Source organism: Marmota monax, unplaced genomic scaffold, assembly GCF_021218885.2.
Source record: "Marmota monax isolate L192 unplaced genomic scaffold, Marmota_monax_Labrador192_F-V1.1 WCK01_AAM20220418_F8-fsc00053, whole genome shotgun sequence".
Taxonomy (NCBI): domain Eukaryota; kingdom Metazoa; phylum Chordata; class Mammalia; order Rodentia; family Sciuridae; genus Marmota; species Marmota monax.
The window spans coordinates 6325445-6347817 of record NW_026693153.1 but is presented as its reverse complement, the minus strand read 5'-3'; the positions used below and the strand labels follow the sequence as shown (position 1 = coordinate 6347817).

The 22373-nt window shown below is 31.5% G+C and overlaps 1 protein-coding gene across 9 annotated transcripts in view; it reads right to left on the bottom strand.

Annotated features, from left to right (window-relative positions):
- Positions 1–22373, bottom strand: part of Senp7 (SUMO specific peptidase 7) — a 156813-nt gene that overhangs the window by 9938 nt on the left and 124502 nt on the right. For 8 of the 9 annotated variants that reach the window (XM_046455277.2, XM_046455282.2, XM_046455283.2 and 5 more), the window contains 8 exons: positions 18938–19084; positions 14002–14035; positions 10861–11040; positions 9346–9605; positions 7130–7263; positions 5631–5747; positions 3339–3461; positions 136–228 (listed from right to left, as the gene is read on the bottom strand). In XM_046455277.2, the coding sequence (XP_046311233.1) occupies positions 136–228; positions 3339–3461; positions 5631–5747; positions 7130–7263; positions 9346–9605; positions 10861–11040; positions 14002–14035; positions 18938–19084 (1088 nt within the window). The remainder of the gene's footprint in view (positions 1–135; positions 229–3338; positions 3462–5630; positions 5748–7129; positions 7264–9345; positions 9606–10860; positions 11041–14001; positions 14036–18937; positions 19085–22373) is intronic. The other variant, XM_046455281.2, reaches the window with a different exon arrangement.

Genomic DNA, 22373 nt, shown 5'->3' with positions numbered 1-22373 from the left:
CAGAACAAAAAGTTAAAAATAATAACTGGGATTTATGTACTCATGCTTTTTTACTGATTATTAGTCTCAAAAATACCACAAATATTTTTTTCTGAACAATCTCTAATTTGTTTCTTAATAATCAGAAATACTCACGACTCATTCACAGGTACAAAGATGTAATCTTTATTAAAAATATTTATGTGACGAGTCCATGTTCTTACTCTCTTATGTCTTCTTTGTGCCATTCTGGGAATATAAAACATGGATAATTTGATTTGTAAAAAAAAAAATAAATAAAATTTAAGATTAAGACTTCAAGTGCCATTTTTATATGCTGAAAATGCTAACTTTATTTAAGCATTTTCTTCCAAATGTATAATTTAACACACTAGAAATAAATTCTCTTGTATTAACTCCTGGTTGTTCTTAAATTTGATCACTATGAACGATGGTGAAATGTGCCAAATAAAGACAGAAATTTATTAAATGCTTTGTAGGCTTAGCACCTAAGAATATCTAAGCCTATTTATTCTTCTTGGCTCCATCTGAATATGTTGCAAATTATTTACCCTTAAAAAAAAACTGTCCAAATGTTTTTTTTTTTTAATTTCTTTTTAGTTGTAGGTGGACACAATATCTTTGTTTTATTTATTTATTTATTTTATGTAGTGCAAGGATTGAACCCAGAGCCTCATGCAAGCTCAACCACTAAGCTATAACCTCAGCCCCTGTCCAAATGTTGTATCTGTGATGAAGGAGGTGTTAAAACTTAATGGAGGAGAAAATATGAGACCTCTTTTCTTAGATATTAAAACATGAAACTTTTCTCCCTTTATTTCAGAAATAATAGGACAAGGCTAAGTGTATCCACCACTCATCCATCTTTCTTTTATTTCTTCAACAAATATTTACTAGGTTTCTAAGAACAAATAATGATAATAATCTATAATTGCACTAAAATAATTTATAATGAAAGAAGAAAAAACTAGACAAGTAACTAAAATATAAGCAGTATAAGGGTAGAAAGAAATTCTAATAAAATAGCTACCTCCAAAAGGGTTAGTGTGCACACACAATAGTTTCTTTTTTTTCCCTCCTCCTTTTTTTTTTTTCACACTTAAACCAAGTTTGGATGTCGCAAAAAGGTTTTAGGGTTAAAAAAGCATTTAACATGGGCATAAAGAAGGTGACATGTGACTTCTGACTCTGTGCATTGGAATTCTTTTTATGCACGGAAAAAAAGAAACTATTAAATGTTTATATACTTATATAACAAGTAATACAGTAAACAGAAATTTTTGCAACATATTCAGATAAACAGTAGTTAGATAATTCTAACTAGTTAGATAATTCTAACTAAAACACCTGGCATAAATATTTGGAGTATATAGAATCCAGAATGAGCTAAAAAAGATGCAACAGGAATTAGGTACCATGTGAGAGATTTACTACTATACATGAAGTAATCGGTAATCATATGTCTATTGAATTTTCTTATTTAAGAATGACTCCATCATAAAATTATAAAAATTACTTTCAGCTAGCATTTGAACTATTAACTTGTTTTTCATTTGAGAATCTTCAAAACAAGCACCTAGTTTTATTTGTTTCCTTATATTACTGTTTGGTAAGCTTCCTGTTGATGCTAATCTTATTTAAGAATATATTAGACATAAAGCAAGGCAAAGAAAATAGGAGAGAATATAAGGGCCACAACATGATCTCTTTTTCTCAGTTCTTAACTATGTAGAAAATAATCAATTAAATATCTAAGAGTTCTCTTTGTATTTAGTAATAGGCATTGTTATCTTCTTGTATTTTGAGTCCCTAGTATATTTCAAACACTTAGATATTTAACTGAGCATTTTCTATACAGTTAAGAATTGAAAAAAGAGATCAGGGATAGGGTGGAAACAAGAGAGACAAAGTCCTTGACCTCACAGAGACCTTAGGTTGAGAAACAGAAAACAAATAAGTGAGCAACTAACATGATTATAGAGATCATATTGTGAAACAAAAAAGCACCAGGAGAAGAAATTTTAGGCAGTAAATGGAAAAGAACTGAACATATTTTAAAACTGGAACAGGTAGGGTGAACTGAAGTATGGTAAATGAGAGAAGGGATAGGTTGTGAAATGAGTTTAAGGAGATGGAAAGAAGCCAAATCTCATAGGATCTCATATACCATGATAATGAGTATATTTACCATTTACTCTGCAGTTTCTTAAGATTAGTAGTTTGAGCCTTTTGTAGTGGATTTATTATTGGCCATTAAAGTTTGTTTCTCTTGCTGATTTGCTATTGTCTTATCTTACACACACACACACAAACACACACACACACATACATACACACGCACACACACCTGATTTATAGGGATTCTTTTTGTGAATATTAATGATTGCTTTGAGATGTGTGTGCTTATGTGTGTACACACATTCATACACACTCGAATCGGACCAAGCATTAGTTGGGGATGGGAATTTGTACAGAAATTTAACCAAACTGCAAACAAATATGGCATTTACTATAATATTCCATCAGTTTAATTAAATAGTTGCAGGTCAGCAACGATATAATGAGGAAAACAAAAATAATCATTACCTTTTAATTATGTAATATAGGGAACTGGCTACAGAAGTAAAAGAAAGTAAAAAGCAAAAAAGAAAATAGTGGGGGCAGTGTTGGGTGAGCAATGAGGCAACAAAAGATAAGCATATTTAGAAACTGCTAAGCCCAGAGGGTTCAGGGCAAAGGGAAGCAGCAGTCTCACCAGAAACTGGAGATCTAGCAGATCTGTCCAGTGAGAGTCTAATAAAGCCCAAAATCACAGCCCAAGGCAAATAGGATAGAGAGAAAACAGCCTGACTTCTTTATTCCTGGCCCTCTAATTTCTAGAATCCCTATAAAACATGCAATTAGAAATGTAGCCTGCAGAGTTAGCCTCCCTGTCATAGGAAGCAGAATAATACAAGGCTAAAAAGTGATTCTTAAGCAAACAGACCCAGGACTTGGACAAGAGGTAATATTGCCCACTCTAAAAAATACAATAAAGAAACCTCTTCACCAACATTATCAAAATAGTGTGTGTGTGTGTGTGTGTGTGTGTGTATATTAATCTACTCAGTTTCATTTTATTTATTTATTTATTTATTTTAATTAGGTGTGTAGGGCAGCAGAATTCATTTGCTTCATTGTACATAACTGCAGCATAACTTTTCATTTCTCTGTACACAATGTAGCACTGCATCATATTTGCAGTCATACATGTACCCAGGGTAAAAATGTCTATTACATTCTACCATCTTTCCTATCCCCATACCCCTTCCCCTCCCCTCCTTAGAGGATTGACTTACGAAAGATCAGGATTATCTTCTGTTAAATTATTTTCCTTTCTTGTCAAGCATTTATAGAAAAAGCTACTAAAAATGTGACTTCGTTCAACAAGTTCATCTGATGCCTTCTCCAATATAAGATACCTGTAAAATAGCCATCCACAAAATTATTTTTAGATTTTACCTTGTTTTTTCCAACTATCTTCTATGTTCTAGAAATCACTATCAATTATATCCAATTAAATTCAAAGTATAAAAAAGACTCAAAGTGAATTTCTAAGAGATTAAATCAATGATTTGAGCTTTCCATTTGTTCTTTAGTTATCAAGACCATTTGACACTGAAACTGCCCAATTTATTCATTCATTTAATTAACAAATATCTATCCAACTCCTAACATGGATCAAACATCACATTTAAAAGAGATACATGAAAAGGGGATATAAAAGTACCTGTCCCCAGAAAACTCAACAGTTCAAAGAAGATAGAAAAAATTATTAGTCAAATAATCATATGAACAAATAAGACTGAAACTATGACACTCCTAAATAAATCTAGAAAACTTTAACAACTAAAATGTGACTACTATCTGAATTATTAGTCTATTTCTATCCTAAAACAATTCTTCAATATAATTTTATAATTCAATCTCTTAAGTGACTAAACTCTTCATAATTAGGAAATTCTGCAATTTCTAACAATTTATGCAGGTTGAGTAGCCAGAGTTAGCTACAATACTACAAAGGAAAAACTATGTAGACAGGAAACTCCAAACAGCTAGAGTGACCACTTGATGTGTGTGAGGAAAATACCCAAGCATGGGAAATAACTACCCAAAATGATCAGAAGAAATGGTACTCAAAATTCACGCAGACCAAGAACGGTGCCCATTCCTACTAGTCAGTCACGAAAACCTCATAATTCATGAGACAATGGGTGGAGTATTCATGAGTGGTGGGAATTAATTTGTTGGTCTCATTTATCAAATCTTAAAAACAAGACACATGAAAGCTATTTTCAATTAATTTAACTGCATCCCAGTACAAAGTTCAACCATATTTATAGGAATTCAAAAATTTCTAGCATTCAAAAAAAAATTACCAGACATGGAAAGAGGCCAAAACCACTAAAACAAACAAACAAAAACTATGACTCATCATAAAGAGAAAAATTAAGTGACGCTAATACAGAATTAATACAGCTGAAAAGGACATTAAAATAGTCATTAAAACTGTATTCCAAGCTGGGTGCAGTGGCACACACCTGTAATCCCAGAGGCTTGAGAGGCCTCTTGAGAGGCAGGAGAATTTTGAGTTCAGAGCCAGCCTCAGCAATTGTGAGGCCCCTAAGCAACTAAGACCTTGTCTCTAAATAAACTACAAAATATGGTTGGGATGTGACAGTGGTCGAGTGCTCCTGAGTTCAATCCCTGGTACAGGGAAAAAACAAAAACAAAAACAAAACCCTGTATTCCAGGGCTAGGGTTATGTCAGTGGCAGAGTGCTTGCCTCTCACATGTGAGGCACTGGGTTCGATCTTTAGCAACACATATAAATAAATAAACAAAGTAAAGATATTGTGTCTACATATACCTAAAAAAAAAATTTTTTTTAATTTTATCCCATATGTTCAAAAAGTGACATGGATGGAATAAAAAAAGACCCAAAGTGAATTTCTAAGAGATTAAATCTGTGTTTGTAAATATTAATAATAATGGGAGATTTTGAGCTTTTATGGCTAGAGTAAAAACATTTAGTAAGATGACAAAAATTTTGGTTTGTAAGGGATCTGTGAAATAATTTGGTATTCTCTTAACTTGGGATACAGTACAAAATGAAGGCTAGAAATAAATTTTCTTTGTATGAAAGTTTTAAAAGCTTTCATATATATTCCTTCAGCTTTTCTTAGACAACAAGTTGAAAAACTGGAAGTGATATGGACTTTTTAATAAATGACAGTTAACTTTCATGATGCTTAAAGATACAATAAACAACTGAATAAAATTGTTTCTTTTCAGTCTCCAAAATGCTTCATAATTATGTAAATATTTAACATATAATACAGTGCTCAAAGAAGTATATATCACAAATCAGCATAAAACTAAGATAAAAAAAGGCATTAGCTATTCTTAAGGATATAGTATCTATGGAAATAAAGAAGTAAAACTGAGTTAGTAATCCAAAAATTTCCCAAATCTGAAATCTTGGCAGGTTACTTTTAACTGGAGTTAAAATAACTTAGATAAAGACATTTATAATACATTCCATGGTAAAACCTATAAAAAAAAATAAGATTATTTATTATTTTACTTACTTAAGGTAAAAATCAATGATTACATCATTAAGAAATTCTCCTTCTTCTAAACATTCTAGGTCTTCATTAGTTACTCCTAATCCTCCCTTAGTAGGTGGTGGAGGATATACAATCAATCTCAAAAAAAAAAGAAAAAAAAGAAAAGAACATTAAAAAATATTGGTATTAAAAATTCTAGTACCTAAGAGATTTTCTACATGAAAAAAAACTGGGTAATAGGATCCTATAAAATCTGTAGAGTAAAAAATATTTGACAGGACAAAGGAATTATATTTTCATTCATTTTCACAAGCTACTCATGGTTCTTTCATTAAATATCACCTTTTCCTTTCAAATTATTTGCATGTGAGCTAGTCTCAACAGACTAACATCTCAATACCAGTCTCAACAATTGTCTAATCAATAGGTTTTATCTATCAGTTTCAATACCAAGGATGTTTCTCTTCTGCATAGTTTATAATTTTTAACAACTAATGTAATAAAACAAATTTTCCTATAATCTACTTTCTAATCTTAAATTTTAATCCCCAAGAACAATTCCTTTCCATTCAGAAAACCAGCATTCAAAAATTGTGCTCTCCTCCTGGTGACTAGCAGTTATGCAATAAAGAAATAAGAAGGAAGCTTGGAAGCTTTCAAATTTCTTATGAGAACATAAAGGAAACAAATAATTACATTACAACCAGAAAGTGGCAGAGAACAGATGGCAGCTAAGAGACATCCTTCTGGGACTCTTCCCTAAAGACCAGTTTTGAATCCCAGGCTATATAATCTTGGAATAATAAGGGGAGTACTTGAATACAATACTAATAAAGGTATAACATGTAGTTCTTGTATCAGAAAACTTCAAAAGCTAATTAATGTACTCTTGGTACCATGACACCTAGATCCAATAAGAAAGTTGAAAAATTTGAATGCTAATTTGATAGTTTGTCTTTTTGGCTACTTTCCTATTCTGTGCTCTCTCAATAGTTTTCAAAAAATAACCAGAGAAAATGAATCACATGAAGATATGAAAATAATCTCAAATGCACATTCTTTTGATTTACTACCATGAGAATATGTGTAAAAATGAAATATGAACAAAGAAGCAGCTTCTAAAAGAGACTTTGTAATAAATTCCAAAGTACCTAAACTGAGATACACTTTAGTAAGCAACTTCACCTTTCCTATATATTCAGATATGGAATACATAATCTTCAAAACCATATATTGCTACTCAAATATTTTCAATAAACACTTTAATCTTACCAAATAAGACATTTGGACAGTCATTTCTATCTTACTGACATTAAACTAAATGAAATGGCCCCTACTATAGTCTTAATAGGTTTAAGGTTCTCATAAATTTCAAAAATAACATTTTTATTGCTAATTACCAGCATAAAAGTAAAACTCAAAATACTTCAAAAGGTAATCAATCTACTCAAAAGCAGCAGTGCAAATGAAAATTACTAATATGCCCACCTATTACAAACAGAATATGTCATGGTACATACTTCTGCACAGGTCCGGTATGCCTGACTTCCCGCCATTCTTCATCTGGATTTGATGTAATAGAAAGTGAGTAGCAACCACTGCTTTGCTTCTGCAGAAAGGTGTATGTAGGCTTAGCTGTATCTGTATTTGAGGGCTGAAAGAAAATGACAAGGCAAAGTTTCCTTATCAATACATAAATAAAAACACAATAACTTCGAAAAGAACAAAGGTAAAACCTAAATTTGTAACTGAAACTATGACTAAAATCCACATCAATGAACTATATACTAAAATTTCTTTTAAAGATATAACCAAACCAAAAAAAAAAAAAAAAAATACTTGTGATCAAAAGATAGTGTATATTGTAAACTTAAGTGTTTAAGATATGGGGCTCTAAAATTAAAGAAGAATTTTACAACTGAAGCTCAAGATAATCCAAACATATGATAAATAACAGAAAAAGATTAAAAAAAATTTTTTTTAGTTGTAGATGAACACAATACCTTTATCTTTTTATGTGGTGCTGAAGATCAAACCCAGAGCCTCACACATGCTAGGCAAGAACTATACCACTAAACCACAATCCCCGCCCCCCAAAATTTAAAAGAGGTTGAGTTTATAATATATCATAAATTGATATCCATAATTGGAAAACACAAATTTGATTACATAATATAAGAAGCAAAAATTTCTAACATTATCTAGAAGGATGGCAAAGTATTAAGCATCTTCTTAAATTAATGTGGCTTTCTAAAGGCCTTCTGAATAAAAGATGAGCCTCAGACCATATCCATGTATGTGTTTGGTGGGCATGTGCACATCTGTGTATGTATAGCTACTTAACAAAAACTTTTCTTTCTAGAAGTATTTTGCAGATATATAAGATACATGTAAATAATCAATCTCCTATAAAAATAAAAATAGTATTTTTAATTTCCTATTATTTCAAGTTCATTTTAGACTTACAGACATTTCCAAAAAAAAATAAATAAAATACAGATGCAGCTAAGGTTCACCTAAAATCTTTTTTTTAAATATTTTTTCAGTTGTAGATGGACATAATATTTTTATTTATTGATTTATTTGTTTATGCTTGTTTGTTTGTATGTGGTGCTGAGGATTAAAACCAGTGCCTCACACATGTGAAGCAAGCACTCTGCCACTAACCACAATCCCAGCCCAGATTCCCCTAATCTTAATATCGCATACAACCACAGTATAATTATCAAAAGCAAGAAATTGGGGCTGGGGCTGTGGCTTAGCAGTAGAGCGATCACCTAGCACAGGCGAGGCCCTGGGTTCAATCCCCAGCACCACATAAAAATAAATAAAGATATTGTGTCCTACTACAACTGGAAAATAAATATTTTTTTAAAAAAAAAATCAAGAAATTATCACTGATAAAATACTATTAACTAGATTACTAGACTTTACTCTGACTTCACTAGTTTTTCCCTTAATATCATTTTTCTATTTAGGATCCTACGATTCCTTAGTCTTTTCTTGTCTTTCATGATCTTAATACTTCAGAAGAGTACTGATCAGTTATTTTATGATTGGGTTTGTCTGGTTTATTTTCATGATTTAGATTTTCATTGCTGAAAAGAGCAACACAGAAGAAGTTATGTACTCTTCTTAGTGTATTATATCAGGGGGTACATTATATCAATATCTTATTGATGGTGATATTAATTTTGCTCACTTGGTTAAGGTGAGGTCTGCCAGGATTCTGCACTGCAAATTTACTAGGTTTCTTTTTGTAATTAATAAATATTTTAGGCAAGAGACTTTCATATTCACATATCCTATTTCTCCTTAAATTTTCACGCATCAAATTTAGCATCCATCAATAGACCTTGCCTGCAACAATCAAAAATATAGTGTTTTAGTGGTGGTTTTACATTTTCCTATTGCTTTTCCATTTATTAACTAGATACTTTTCTAAGAAAAAGCACCCTTACACACCATTTATTATTTAATTTTTATTCATTCATCAACTGTTATCTATTTATATCAGTATATATTTAAACATATTTATATTACTCTTTGGTGATAAACCCATGCTGTCATTATTGATTATGTGAAACAAACTTTCCAACTTTAGTATTAGAATACTTTCAGATTGATTCCTGTGCCCTTTTGACAAAATATTGTGTTTTGAAATCAGCCTAATATTGGTGAAAGAATTTTTACCTCTTTACTTACCCACTGTCAATCATATTAATTGTATGCTAACCTGAGATACTGATTTCATCTTCATTTCTTCAGTAATGGCAGGGAAAGAACAAGTTGAAGCACAATAATAATGAATAAAAGAACTTTCTTTTGAAGAGAGGTTCTGAAACAGCGGAAATGCCTGAACCCAAGACAATGGATAAGAAAGTTCTAATTCTCCATGGGTAGTACTTATTTCCATCATAATATCTTTCAATTTCAATTCTTCTCTTTGTGAAATGGGATTGTTTAGCTCAAGGAAAATGAATTCATTAGATTTTGCTACAAAAAAAAAGAAATCAATTTTTACCACAAGTATTATTTTTCAAGGGAATTATAATTAAGATAATTTAATTATGAAAAATAGAAAAGTTTGATATAAAACCCAACAAAGTATTGTGCATGTTAATGATAAATGATGCAAATTAAAATCTGAAAATACACCATCAGTAATCTAGAACCAAAATTCACAATTTTTGAACTCCTGTTCTACCACATTAGAATGGAAATTCTGCAATGGTATTGACTGTTGTATCTTCAGTGCCTACCATTTACTAAGTGCTAGTAAACATTTATCAATGAATGATAATTAAATAATTACTCATTTTTCTCTAGTCTTCCATATATCAAATTTAACAACTAACAAAGTATTGTAATTAAACACTTCCTTTATTTTCTTTCCTCAATCATTTTAATAATGGTCTCCAAATCACTGCCTTCCTCCACAATGATTATAAATGGCTCTTTACATTTATCTCAACTTCTTGCTATTTAATTATTAATTTTCCCATTGGAAGTAATTAGAACAGGGAAATAACAGGTTTTAAAGGTATAAAATTAAGCTCACTATTTGACATCTTTAATGTGCAACAAAGTAGGGGAAGGAAAGTAAAGAGATAAAAAGATATAAGAAAAAGACTAACTTGAGGTACCTAATTTTAAACCAAACTATATTAGGAGTTAGAAACTAAGCAAAGTTGAGAAATATCTCAAGATGCACATTATGTAGATATGTGTTATTGATGCCTACAGAAAACCATTCAATCCAACCTTAGAGGCATGGCATATAAGCAAGCTGAATTTTATTTTTCAGAAACTAAAGAAAATACCAAAAGTAAAGGAATCTATATTTTGTTTAGTCTTGCCACTAATTAACTGTCATAATTTATTATGAAACAGTAGCAAGAAACTCACAGAAAAGGTAGCCAAGGGAAACAACTAGAAGATATTTCTTTTATATTTTTTAAGAGCATAGTAACTTTTTAGTTTCAAGGTATATACCATTAAGATTATTTGAGGTATTCTTTTTATTTTAGAATGTAATTTCACTAAGTTGAATAAAATTACCATGAAAAATCATGTTAATAGGTAAAATAATTTATCTTATATAACATTAGGGGATAAGATTATTTTTAATTCAATAATATTAATTTCAGTTCAATGAAATAATTGGTTTATTAAATTATTTAAAAGAAAATTACTTTATTTATAGGACTTTTCAGGTTATCCTGAAATTTTAAAGTTATTTTATACTCACATTGTTGGCTAAATAGAGAGTGTTCTAATTGGGCCTGAATCTCTTGAAGGTAATTTGGAGAGACCCAGAGGAAAAGGATAGCATGACTCCTTTTACTGTGATCATCACCCTTATTCTTCCATAATCCAAACCTCTTTAAATGCGTGGTATCCACTAACAACGAAACCTCATTCAGGGACACTGAAACAAAGAAAAGACAAAAACCTAAAAGTCAACCTATTAGGAATACAGGATTTATGCACTATGTGACACTTCCTAATACATTATATTTTTTTGAAAGAACTACATGCCAAGTTTTTCAGAAACATAATTCCAGTACACTGCATTAAACTTCGCTGAAATACCTGAAGCAGTATTAGTAGAGTAAAAATATCACATTAAAAATTAGGAAGAGCTAAAGAATTACTAAATGATAATTAAATGCAGAGGTTACTCTCACACAATATGATTTCAGTTATATCCAAAAAAGAAAAATTTGAGGCTAAATTTCTGCAGCATGAAAATTTTATGCAAATAGAGTTCTCACTACGAATTCTAATATCTTAAGTCTACTGCAGAAAACTAAGTATAGCATAACTTAAAAAATTCTCAGTTTCTATCTTTCTTATCTTGGTCAATACTATAATCAAAGACCAATTTCTGCCCATATTTATTTTCCTAAAATATCTGCATTTCACCATATAGACAAGCTAGATTATCAGGAGGTTTTGAATGGTTGAATATATTTCTTTTAAAGTTCTTCCAGGTTTTACTTCTCAAAACTTCTAAGTAATAACTCTAAATTATTAGGTTTTCTCTTAACTAAAAAAAAACCTCCTCTGGAATTTCTTTTTGTAACTCAAATAACCACAGAAAACTGGTTTAAAGAAGTCCTGAGGTCATCTAGTCCAACTTTAAGAAAGCAAGCAGCTAAACCAGGAAGACAACTATCATTTAAATATAAAATTAAGATGAGTGCCTATCTGAAATAGTATTCCCTATTAGGACTCCCCTCTGTCTTATTTCATGTCACCTTGCTACTCAGAGTGTGGTCTTCAGCCTGTGACACTGTCATCACCTGGAAGTTTGTTAGAAATATTGGATATTAGATCCCACTCCAGATCTCAGTTTAATAGCTTTGCATCAGGTGATTAATTATGAACATTAAAGTTTAAAAATAATTTTATAAGAATCATTCAAATACTTGATTAACCAGTCTTCTTTATGTTCCTAAGTCCACCATTCAATTCTTCATATCATAAATCCCCATTATGAAAATAAAGTACTAGCAATGACAAACATTTGATTAAAAGAGGGGAGAGAACCCTCAAAGCACTGCTCTTCATTTCTTCCTCACATAGCCCACAACGCTACACCCACTTTTCCATTCCTTCTAAGTAACAGGATCCTAACTTTATTAAGGGAAGCAAGATGCTCACCTTTGAATAACCTAATTCCTTGTTTTCTTTACAAATACGTGTATGACCATAAAATTAAGTCAGCTAGTAAAATGTAAGCAGAAGGGTGGCGTATTCTTCCAAGTAGGATCCTTAGAAGGGAAACGGTATGTGTTCTTATTATTATTTTCCCCTTTCACCTGACTTCTGTCTGAAACACTAACATGATGGTGGAGTATGAATAGTAATACTGGCCATAAAACAAACATGGGGATGAAAGTCATGCATCAAGGATGAGAATAGAAAAATAAGACTCTAGGCCACTGAGCACCATGGAAACACAATGCCAGTGCAGCCTACCTCTAGATTTCTTCGTGTCAAGGAAAATTAAACTACTTTCTCTAAGCCACTGTTACTTACAGCCAAATAGAATTAATAGCAAATATAAATATGGATAAATTTTTCCCTCAAATCATGAAAGAAAGGAAACATTTAGATGCCTAGGATCCCATCAAAAAGACTGTTTTATATGCAAGTCTTGTTTAAAAAAAAATTGGATATGGGAAAATAGCCACAGGCAGCATTTTAGAAAAAAGACTAATATTTTCCTCTTCCATTATAAAGTTGAAGGACTTATTGTCATTGAAAGAAGTATTTTTCCACAATTTGTAAATAAAATTGTACTTTAAACACCATATGGAACTCTATTATGTGTAACTATAATACACTAATAAAACCATTTTTAAAACATTATGGGTCAGAAAAATATAAAATAACAATATTTGAAACAAAGTGTAAATATGCACTATGAAAATCTAAAATATCGCTTTTTGATACTTGTATCATAAAACTTGGGAAGTAGCTTTTTTCACTACCTAGGTCTTTATAGATTGTAGCATTACTACTTTTTCTAAAAGTTACATGTCTTTATTTCTTCTGAACAGTAAATACTATATTATTCCTAATAATTTATTAGCATTTCTTAATAAGGATTATAAATGTATTATTTTGTGCCTTATATATTACTACTTAAGTGATAATATAATTTTTAGATTCATTATCACAACATAAGTTTTAGATTCTGAACATGGGGTATCTGAAGAATTCAACTAAGGTTATTTTGGTCACATCTTCAATCTCAAACAGAAGCTTCTTCTTTAGTTCATATCTGAAGTGCTACTTGTGTGTGGATTTTTCTTCCTTGTTCTTATCATTCTTTCTCTAAAGAAAGAATTGTTTATTCTTGTCATTATCTATTCTAAAAGATTTTCAACTGGGGAGTGAATGAGAAAACAGTGTGAATCTCTTTAAGTTGCAGGTACATTTTTCCACCCTACTCTGCTCTACTCACACAAGAAATGGTATAAAAATCTCTTAGCATCTATGCAAAAACAATACATGTCTATGTGCTTCCTTCCCTGTAGTTCCTATTTTCATTCATTCTTGTGAATGCCAAAAATAGTCTTGCTATTTTCCAAAATTTTATTTCCACTAATACTAAGAAGTCACCATGAATACTTTAATATTGTTTTGATTTATAGTCATTAAAACAATAATCACTATTTTCAGTGTGTAAAACATTTTAATTCTCTTGTGGAGCTGCTAAAAAATGTTAAAGTGTAACATTATTAAACTACCTTAGTTTTATTTACATTCTATACTGAAAAAATCATGAAAAACTGTTTGAAAAAGGATTTCAGAATTTTTGCTAACCAAAATTTTATGCTCAAAATTACAGTGAAAAGGGAAGAGAATGATAGCTTACCTTGAAATGGGATTTTAATATACTTTGTTGTGAACTAAAGAAAAATAAAAGCAAAAAATGAGTTACTACCCAAAATGTGTTAAGTTTAAAAAAATTTTAATACCACAATTACACATTCAAAGTTTACATGAAAAGTGCTCAAGCCCATCTATCAGTAAACCCAAGAAAATGCTTTACTCTAGAGATTTAGTTTTAGGGATGTTTAAGAACCTTGTGCAAATAATGTAATTCTCAATATGCTCATTTATAAAAACTGTCAAGACTTTAATAAATATATGTTTCGAAGATGTCCTCTAAAAATTTAAGGAAGACATAAGACAAAGTCCAGAATAAACTACCAAGAGACCATACAAGGTAGCTGATTCAGAAGCTGATGATGATTCTCTTAGGGATGAAATTATAGCAATCAAACTCATAAGAGACATGTGAACAAACCAAAGTACCAATGTACTATATTATTTGTAATGAGACATTAACATGTACCACCTGCAATGAACATTTTGTTCTGTAGAAGAACAAAAGACTGCTTTTACCACATGAAAACAACTGGAAAAAACAGTTGATTAGTATAAAATGGCTACAAAAATCTAATAAATCCAACTTGTGATGCACTTGTCAATATGACAACATAAATTAAGTACAAAAGACAGAATACTCTCTCCCTTGGATAGTCTTAGCTGAGTACTGCCAATTCTTTTATCCCTAACATTTTCACCTTTTGGTTACACATTACAAATTCCCTTCTGACTGAAGTTCTTGTTCTTTCTGCTCCTTCTTTCCCAAGAAACTTATTTTTTCTAGGTATCTTTTATATATATCTGATTATCCTAAATGTTGCTTTTATAAGCTAATACTATATTATCCCTTAATAATTCAAAACCATTTCCTAACAAGGATTATCAGTGTATTATTTTGTGCATTATATATTCCTACTACTTAAGTGATAATATAATTATTAGCTTCATTATCACAACATAAGTTTTAGATTCTGAACATGGGGTATCTGAAGAATTCAACTAAGGTTATTTTGATCACATCTTCAATCTCAAACAGAAGCTTCTTCTTTTGTTCATATCTGAAGTGCTACTTGTGTGTAGATTTTTCTTCCTTGTTCTTATCATTCTTTCTCCAAAGAAAGAATTTTTTTTATTATTTTCTTGTCATTATCTATTTAAAAGATTTTCAGTTGGGGAGTGAATGAGAAAACAGTTTGAATCTCTTTAAGTTGCAGGTACATTTTTCCACTCTATTCTGCTTTACTCACACAAGAAATGGTATAAAAATCTCTTAGCATTTGTACAAAAACAATACATGTTTATGTGCTTCCTTCCCTGTAGTTCCTATTTTCATTCAAGTTCCTATTTTCTCAAGGCCAAATCTTACAAATGTACCATATAAAACAAAAGACATTTGTGTTTTGAAGTTTGGTTTTTCCATTAATACCAAAGGAATGTGCCTGTTTACTTATTCTTTGGTTAAGTTTCTCTTTTGATCAATATGTATATAAAACTGTTGATCATATCAGGGTTAGTCTGTAAGCACAAGACAGAAAGCCAAGATGATCTTGGTATTTGAATTTTATATAAGTTAGCAAACAATGTTCATTGAAACCACAGGTTTGACTCCATTTATATTTTCAATTTAAAAATTATTTCATATTGCATTTTCACAAATATAAAAGACATCTAATATAGGGTAAGTCAGCCATTGAAGCAAAATAACGCAACAGGACATACTAGTTTAAAGCTGAGTTTGGAGTTCAAATCCTGTATGTATTGTCTCCACCATTAACATAAATAATAACTAGGTAAACAAGCAACATATTGAAATTCTCACAGCTTTAGCATGACTCTTAAGCCAGGGGAGTCTCTATCATTAGACACTAGAATCTGATTAACAATGAGTTATCTAATTTAATACAAACAAATACATCTTATTATTCTCTTACTTTCACATAATTGCTACATATATTTACCCTTTGCAAATCATTCTGGTATGTCTCACTGGGTCTTTAATCTCATAAAATATTCCTAGTAAAAGTAACTAACTAGTTCTACAAATTGAATATAAGAGTTGCTTGCTTTTCAGTTTATATACCTGTTATTACAAAATACTGCATCTGTATGATCCTTACTACACTTTCTCTTTCCCCCTCTTTCCACATCATCAAGAACTCTTGTCCTATCAAGCTAGTCTACTTGGCAAGTATCTGACAATGATCTATATCTCTGAATGACAACTATGGCTAATGTTATTTCTCCCAGAGATAAAACCCCATTTATAGCAAAATAATTAATCCCCAGTTAAGAAAGTGAGAAAAATGTTTTTGTGACATTAAGGTAAATCCAGTTTTCTGAAGTTACTAAACTGGTTTAAACTCTAAAATAAAGATGAGCCTAAGAGTTATTTCATAATTTCTTATGACATCTAGAACCAGTCTCTGAACATAATTTATACCTAATAAACATTTTCCTATCATAAAAAAGATAAGATTTAAAGAAATAAAAGGTTTCCAATTATTGCAACATTTTTTACACTTAAAAAAAAAAAAACCTAACTCAAATGCCCAACTAGAGGAAAATGGCTTTAATGTATATAATTTTCCACCATTGATATTTTTCTAATTCAGCTAAAGTATAAGTCTCATGAGACTGAAAACACTATCTCCAGTATCTATAGCAAAGTCTAACATACAACAGTGAATGTTTAGAGACTAAATGAATTTAATTTCTAAATACCCACCAAAAATATAAAATAAGTTCTTTAATTCTGTTACAGAGAATCATGAACTGTGTCTGAAAGAATATACGTAAAATGTCTTTTGAAAAACCTAAAATTTTTAAGACTTTTACTCTTTGCTCTTTTTGGTTATTCAATATACTTTTTAATTTTTAAAACTGCCTTCACTTTCTACATTATAACTGAATTTTTGCAGAATTCCTTTTAGTCATTGTTCACACACATGTATTTACTTTGATTTACTAAGCTACTTTCCTATAATCACACACTCAAATTTTAATTTTAAGAAATGTTCCAACAAATATAAGACAAATTTTTAAGACCTACATTATTTGCAGTCCCCTATATATAATAAAACATTGGAACAACAGAAATGACCAACAAATTGGAAGAAATTAAACTAATTTAATAAAATTGTGGTAAGTTGCAAAGAAGCATGTATAATGCAGTATCCTTTTATTTTAATCTATCTATGGATATGGAATGATATACACTAAAAAAACTGGCAGTTGTCTCTGGATAAGCACGATGATAAATTATTTTTATACTGTTCGTTTATTCATTTGTAGTTTTTTTAAAATTTAATTTTGGTTTTTGCTCACAAAAAGTCCATTTGTGTAATTTCATAATTAATACACTAATTAATAAAAATTTCATTAATGAATACACTGGATTTTTCTCCCTTGGATAAACAATTATTGTCATATATTTAGGTTATCCAGTTTGTTCCCCATTACAAAGAGCTCTACAGAAATAACTGTTAAAATCTGAATTTATAATTAAAAAAAGCAAAGCAGGGGAGAAAATCCTGAAAAATGAACAAAATTCTTTTTTAAAAAAATTATAACATCACCTCAGGCATACCAAAATCATTAATATTTGTAAAACAGTGGCCAGGGAATATTAATTTTAAACCAAATATTTCTTAAGCTTTCAAAAGATGTACAAATGAGATGCTACAAGTACATAGTAAAAAGAAAAGTTAATCAGCTGAGAAGAGAGGATCAGGGAGTTTCCTGGAAGAGGTAGTATTTCAGATAAGCCTTAAAAGATGATTAGGATTTTAACAGGCACAAATAGTAAGAAAATAAATCTGACTGAAATCTAGTCTGTCATTCATATATAGTCTGTGAAAAGAAATGTCTTTTTAGTGAGAAAACAGATTATAATCAATTCCTGGACATCCAAATTAGGAATTTGGAGAAATCTTTTTATAACAGTTTAAACCAAAAAAAAATTAGATTTCTTCTTTCTGCTCCAAACTATAACCTGAAAAAAGTTTACTTTACTTACAACTAACTTTTAGAGCCCAAAGAATATCAACTATTATATGTGATTTTTTTTCATACATGATTTTCATTAGAATAGCTGTAACTGAAAGAAAAACCCAAATAAACTCTCCATGTTTAATTGCTTTTAATAGGCTTTAAAAATCAATAATTTTGGAGGTCACACAGCTGCATGATGTCTCCCACTTGCTCAGCTACAGAAGACACCTCTGACTAAAGCCATTTAACAGGTTAAAATGCCTTTTGCCATCTCCTAGTTTTGCCAAAATTACCTATTCCTGGGAAAAGAACTAAGACACAAATCATAAAACTTAACTTAATAATCAGTAACTTTTCTCTAGAATTACAAAACCAAGAACATATGAGGGTCTCTAGATAACATCAGAGTATGAAGCAAGAATTTACTAATCTTGTCCTTTAATTAGAGTGAAATAATATCTAATGAATTATAGGGACTGACCTAGGAAATGATAGTTGATTGTTATCTTAAGGATATTCTGGCAGAAAAGAAAAAAAATCAATCCTGATAATGAAGGACGGCTCAGCACATAATCTTCCTACTAATTGGCCCCTTGGCTCCTCCTGCCCCCACCATAAAGATCTTTGTGCCCCTAAAAATTGCCTAAGATGGTCTTTGTGAGTGAGAGCCTCCCATCTTTGGTTTGCTGACTTTCCAAATAAATCTTTTTCTTCACCCCAACAATTCTCCTTTGAATCAATGGCAAGTAAAAAAAGAGAATTTTAGGAGAGGAAATTAAAAAAACATTTCAAAGTCTGATGACTTTCAACATATCCCAAGTGCCCCATATAAAATTAATCTCAATTCTGTTTTTATTTGTACAAACATACAAATCTGAAAATGCCTTGTCCAAAATCCAAAAAGAAAAAAATAAAGAAAAAATACTTACTGTAATACAACCTTTAGAAGTTCCTTTTATTTTACCAATATACACAGAAGTAAATATAAAATCCAGTTTTAGATCTGTCTCATTATTAGGAATAACACAGGAAATGTTTTCCATGACTGGATTATATGGGCATAATTCAGATGATTCCTAATGAATAATAAATAATGAAATGCATACAATATAAGTATTATATAAATGCTAAAAATAATCAAAGTCAATTTTTAAAAATTACTACTAATGAATTTGTGAAGAATTTTACATTGTTTTTTTAAAATATGTTTTAATTGAAGGTGGACACAATACCTTTATTTTTACTTATTTATTTTTATGTAGTGTGGAGGATCTAACCCAGTACCTCAACCATGCTAGGCAAGCGCTGTACCACTGAGCCACAACATCAGCCCCTTACATTGTTCTTATAATGTGAAGAAATAGTTACACATTTTTTTTTTCCTGAAGAGTTATATGGTTTGCCTTGAGAAAATTAAAGTCAAATCCAAAATTAATTCCATAGGCCTAACCACCAGAAATATATTCTTATCTGCATCAAAGCCATGGCTTCCCATTCTGAATTCCCTGACTGGCTTTATACATTTTTAACTCAACAGATAAATTTAGATTCATGTAGTACTTTAATTTAAATGAGTTTTAAATATGTCTTTTAAACTCTACAACCATCTTACAGGTAGATTTTCTTTTTCCCATTTCTTAAAGTTAGTAGATGTTTGGATTGGTTAAGTAACTTGCCTAAGGTTATAAGTAAGTCAGTGACAATCAAGTTTCTGTCTCTAGGACAAGTACCAAAGCACACAAAATTGCTTCCATTAACCACACTTTTGTGAGAAGGGACTGGGGAACACTGGAGATTGAACACAGGGTGCTCTACCACTGAGCTCCACATACAACCCTTTTCATTGTATTTTGAAGCAGGGTTTGGCGAAAATGCCCAAGTTGGGCTTGAACTTCTAATCTTCTGCCTCAGCCTCCAAGTCCATGGGATTACAGATGTGTACCACTGCACCCAGTTGCTATTACTCTTTCAATGAGCAATGAAAGAATGTAAGCACTCAAGAACCATTTGTTACATCAAATCTATTATGATTTATTATAGATTCTGTTTAAACACAGCTAACCAGAAATGGATCATAGTTACCAAAAGCCTCAAAACTCATATCACCTACTCTTAAGTAACTGCTTTTAAATGATATACAACCAGATTATGTCAAAATGAACGACATTTTTACATATAACTATAATGAACCAATAAACATAAAAATAATAATATACAACTAGATAATATTAGTAACTATGCCCCACAATCTCTTCTGAATTTTACAACTTTCAGATGACTTTTCAACTCCACATATATCCAGCCTCTGCAACATCATAAATGACCTAATAAATTATCACCGTAGCAATTATTATGTATATGTACTCACTCCCCTTATAACAAATGTGATTAATCCTCATCTACAACATACATAGTATTCATTAACCCAGCTCACAATGCTTTGTCATTTTCTTCTTTTATTGCTATGTTTTATTCCCTAAATAAAAAGGAGAATCAGATCAACCGCAAGTGACTTCAATCAGGCAGAACAATAACTATGACTTTATTTTAGTGATAAAATGAAAAGCTAGCCAGGCACAGTGGTGCACGCCTGTAACATCAACAGCCTCGAAGGCTGAATCAGGCAGATCAAAAATTCAAAGCCAGCCTCAGCAAAAATGAAGCTTTAAGCAACTTATTGAGGCCCTGTCTGTAAATAAAATACAAAACAGCTGGAATGTGGCTCAGTGGTTGAGTGTCCCTGAGTTCAACCCCCCCACCACCAAACAACCGCAAAAAAAGGGTGGGGAGCGAGAGAGAGAAGCTGATTAAAAAATAATTTAATGTGGCTTGTGCTTTGTAAAGAGTGTCTCCAAAAATAACCAGAAACAAGGCAGGGCACAGAGATATGGCAATTGCCTTATATCTACTGATTGGTCCCTACAGAATTTACTGCTTGGTTATAACCATGAATTCTGTAAATTCTGTGAGAGGTTTTTTTTGTAATATGATCATTTCATACTGTATTGATAATTTATATACTGCCAACGCAACCATAATTTATCTACAAGTTTAAACTCACTAGTAATGACATTTTGCAGTGGGAGGGGGGCAGTTACCAGGGATTGAACCTAGGGGCACTTAAACACTGAATCACGTCCCCAGGTCTTTTTTTTTTTTTTTTTTTTTTTTTTTGGAGACAGGGTCTCACTAAGTTGCTAAGGCTGGATTTTGAACTTGCCCCCACTTATCGGGAGCTGCCAGGCAGGAGCTGAGCAGCCCCTAACTTTGAGTGATGGAAATGTGGAGACTGGCTTCCCTAACCAGGAAACAGGTGGATCCCCATCTCCACTCAGCAGGGGAGCAAAGCTTTGGGAGTGGGCCTTACCCAATAGGAGTGGGCTGGCCCTTGTAACATTACCCTTTTTGCCTTATATGGATGGAATGTTCTTTCAAACAGACTCTCCTAATAAAATCAGGGTTCCAGGAGCACTCCCTCTCTTTCTTGCCTGCCTTGTCCCCTTTGTGAGAGATGGGTCAGAGGAGCCGGCACAGAACCCAAAGAAAAAGGTATTTTCTCTGTCTTTGTGTGACCCTGACTGATTTATCTGTGTGTCATAACAAATGGTGCCCAAACAGGGACTCCAGCATGAATTTTAGAAATTTAGTGGGTTTGGATCTTTCCAGAAGCTAAGCGTGCTTAGGATTCCAGAATATTGTGGGTTGAATTGTCAAAAGTAAGGGAATTAGAAGAAAAATTTGTGATGTTAAACTCATATAACATCTGGGAATTTTTGGTCTTTAGAAAGAGAAAAAAAATATTTTTTGCAATTCTAGGGACCCTAATTAGATATAGAGAATAAAAAATTGGAAAATTGGAGGTCCCACTGAGATTAGTAAGGTGATTGATGAACTATGGTGATTGATGAACTATGTCATTAAGTTCAGTCCTCTCCCAATGGATTCTTTTTTGTGGAATTTTTGTATTTTGAAATATCAGGTAAAGATTTGGGGGTTTATGTGCTAGGAATCAATGTCTGGAGAATGAGAGGAAAAGAGAAAGTTTTTTTTGTGGTGGAACTTGATACGGCGTATTTTCTACTTCTGGAGAGGCAAATTTTGTTTTTCTGCTGTTTTTTAAAGGTGCTCAAATTCAGCTGCTGCTATGGGACAGATACAAGGCTTTGACAGCTGTTCTCTATGGGACTCTATAACTAGACGCACTGCTAGCAATATTCTGCCCTTTAAAAAACCTAATTTGACAAAATGCAGGCTGCTTCAGAGGCAAATGCAGCATCTGCCTCTGAAGCCCGATTGGGAGTTTGAGGATTTTTCTTTTTTCTTTTTCTTTTTTTTTTTTAATGACTGCATGCTTCAGAAGGGAGC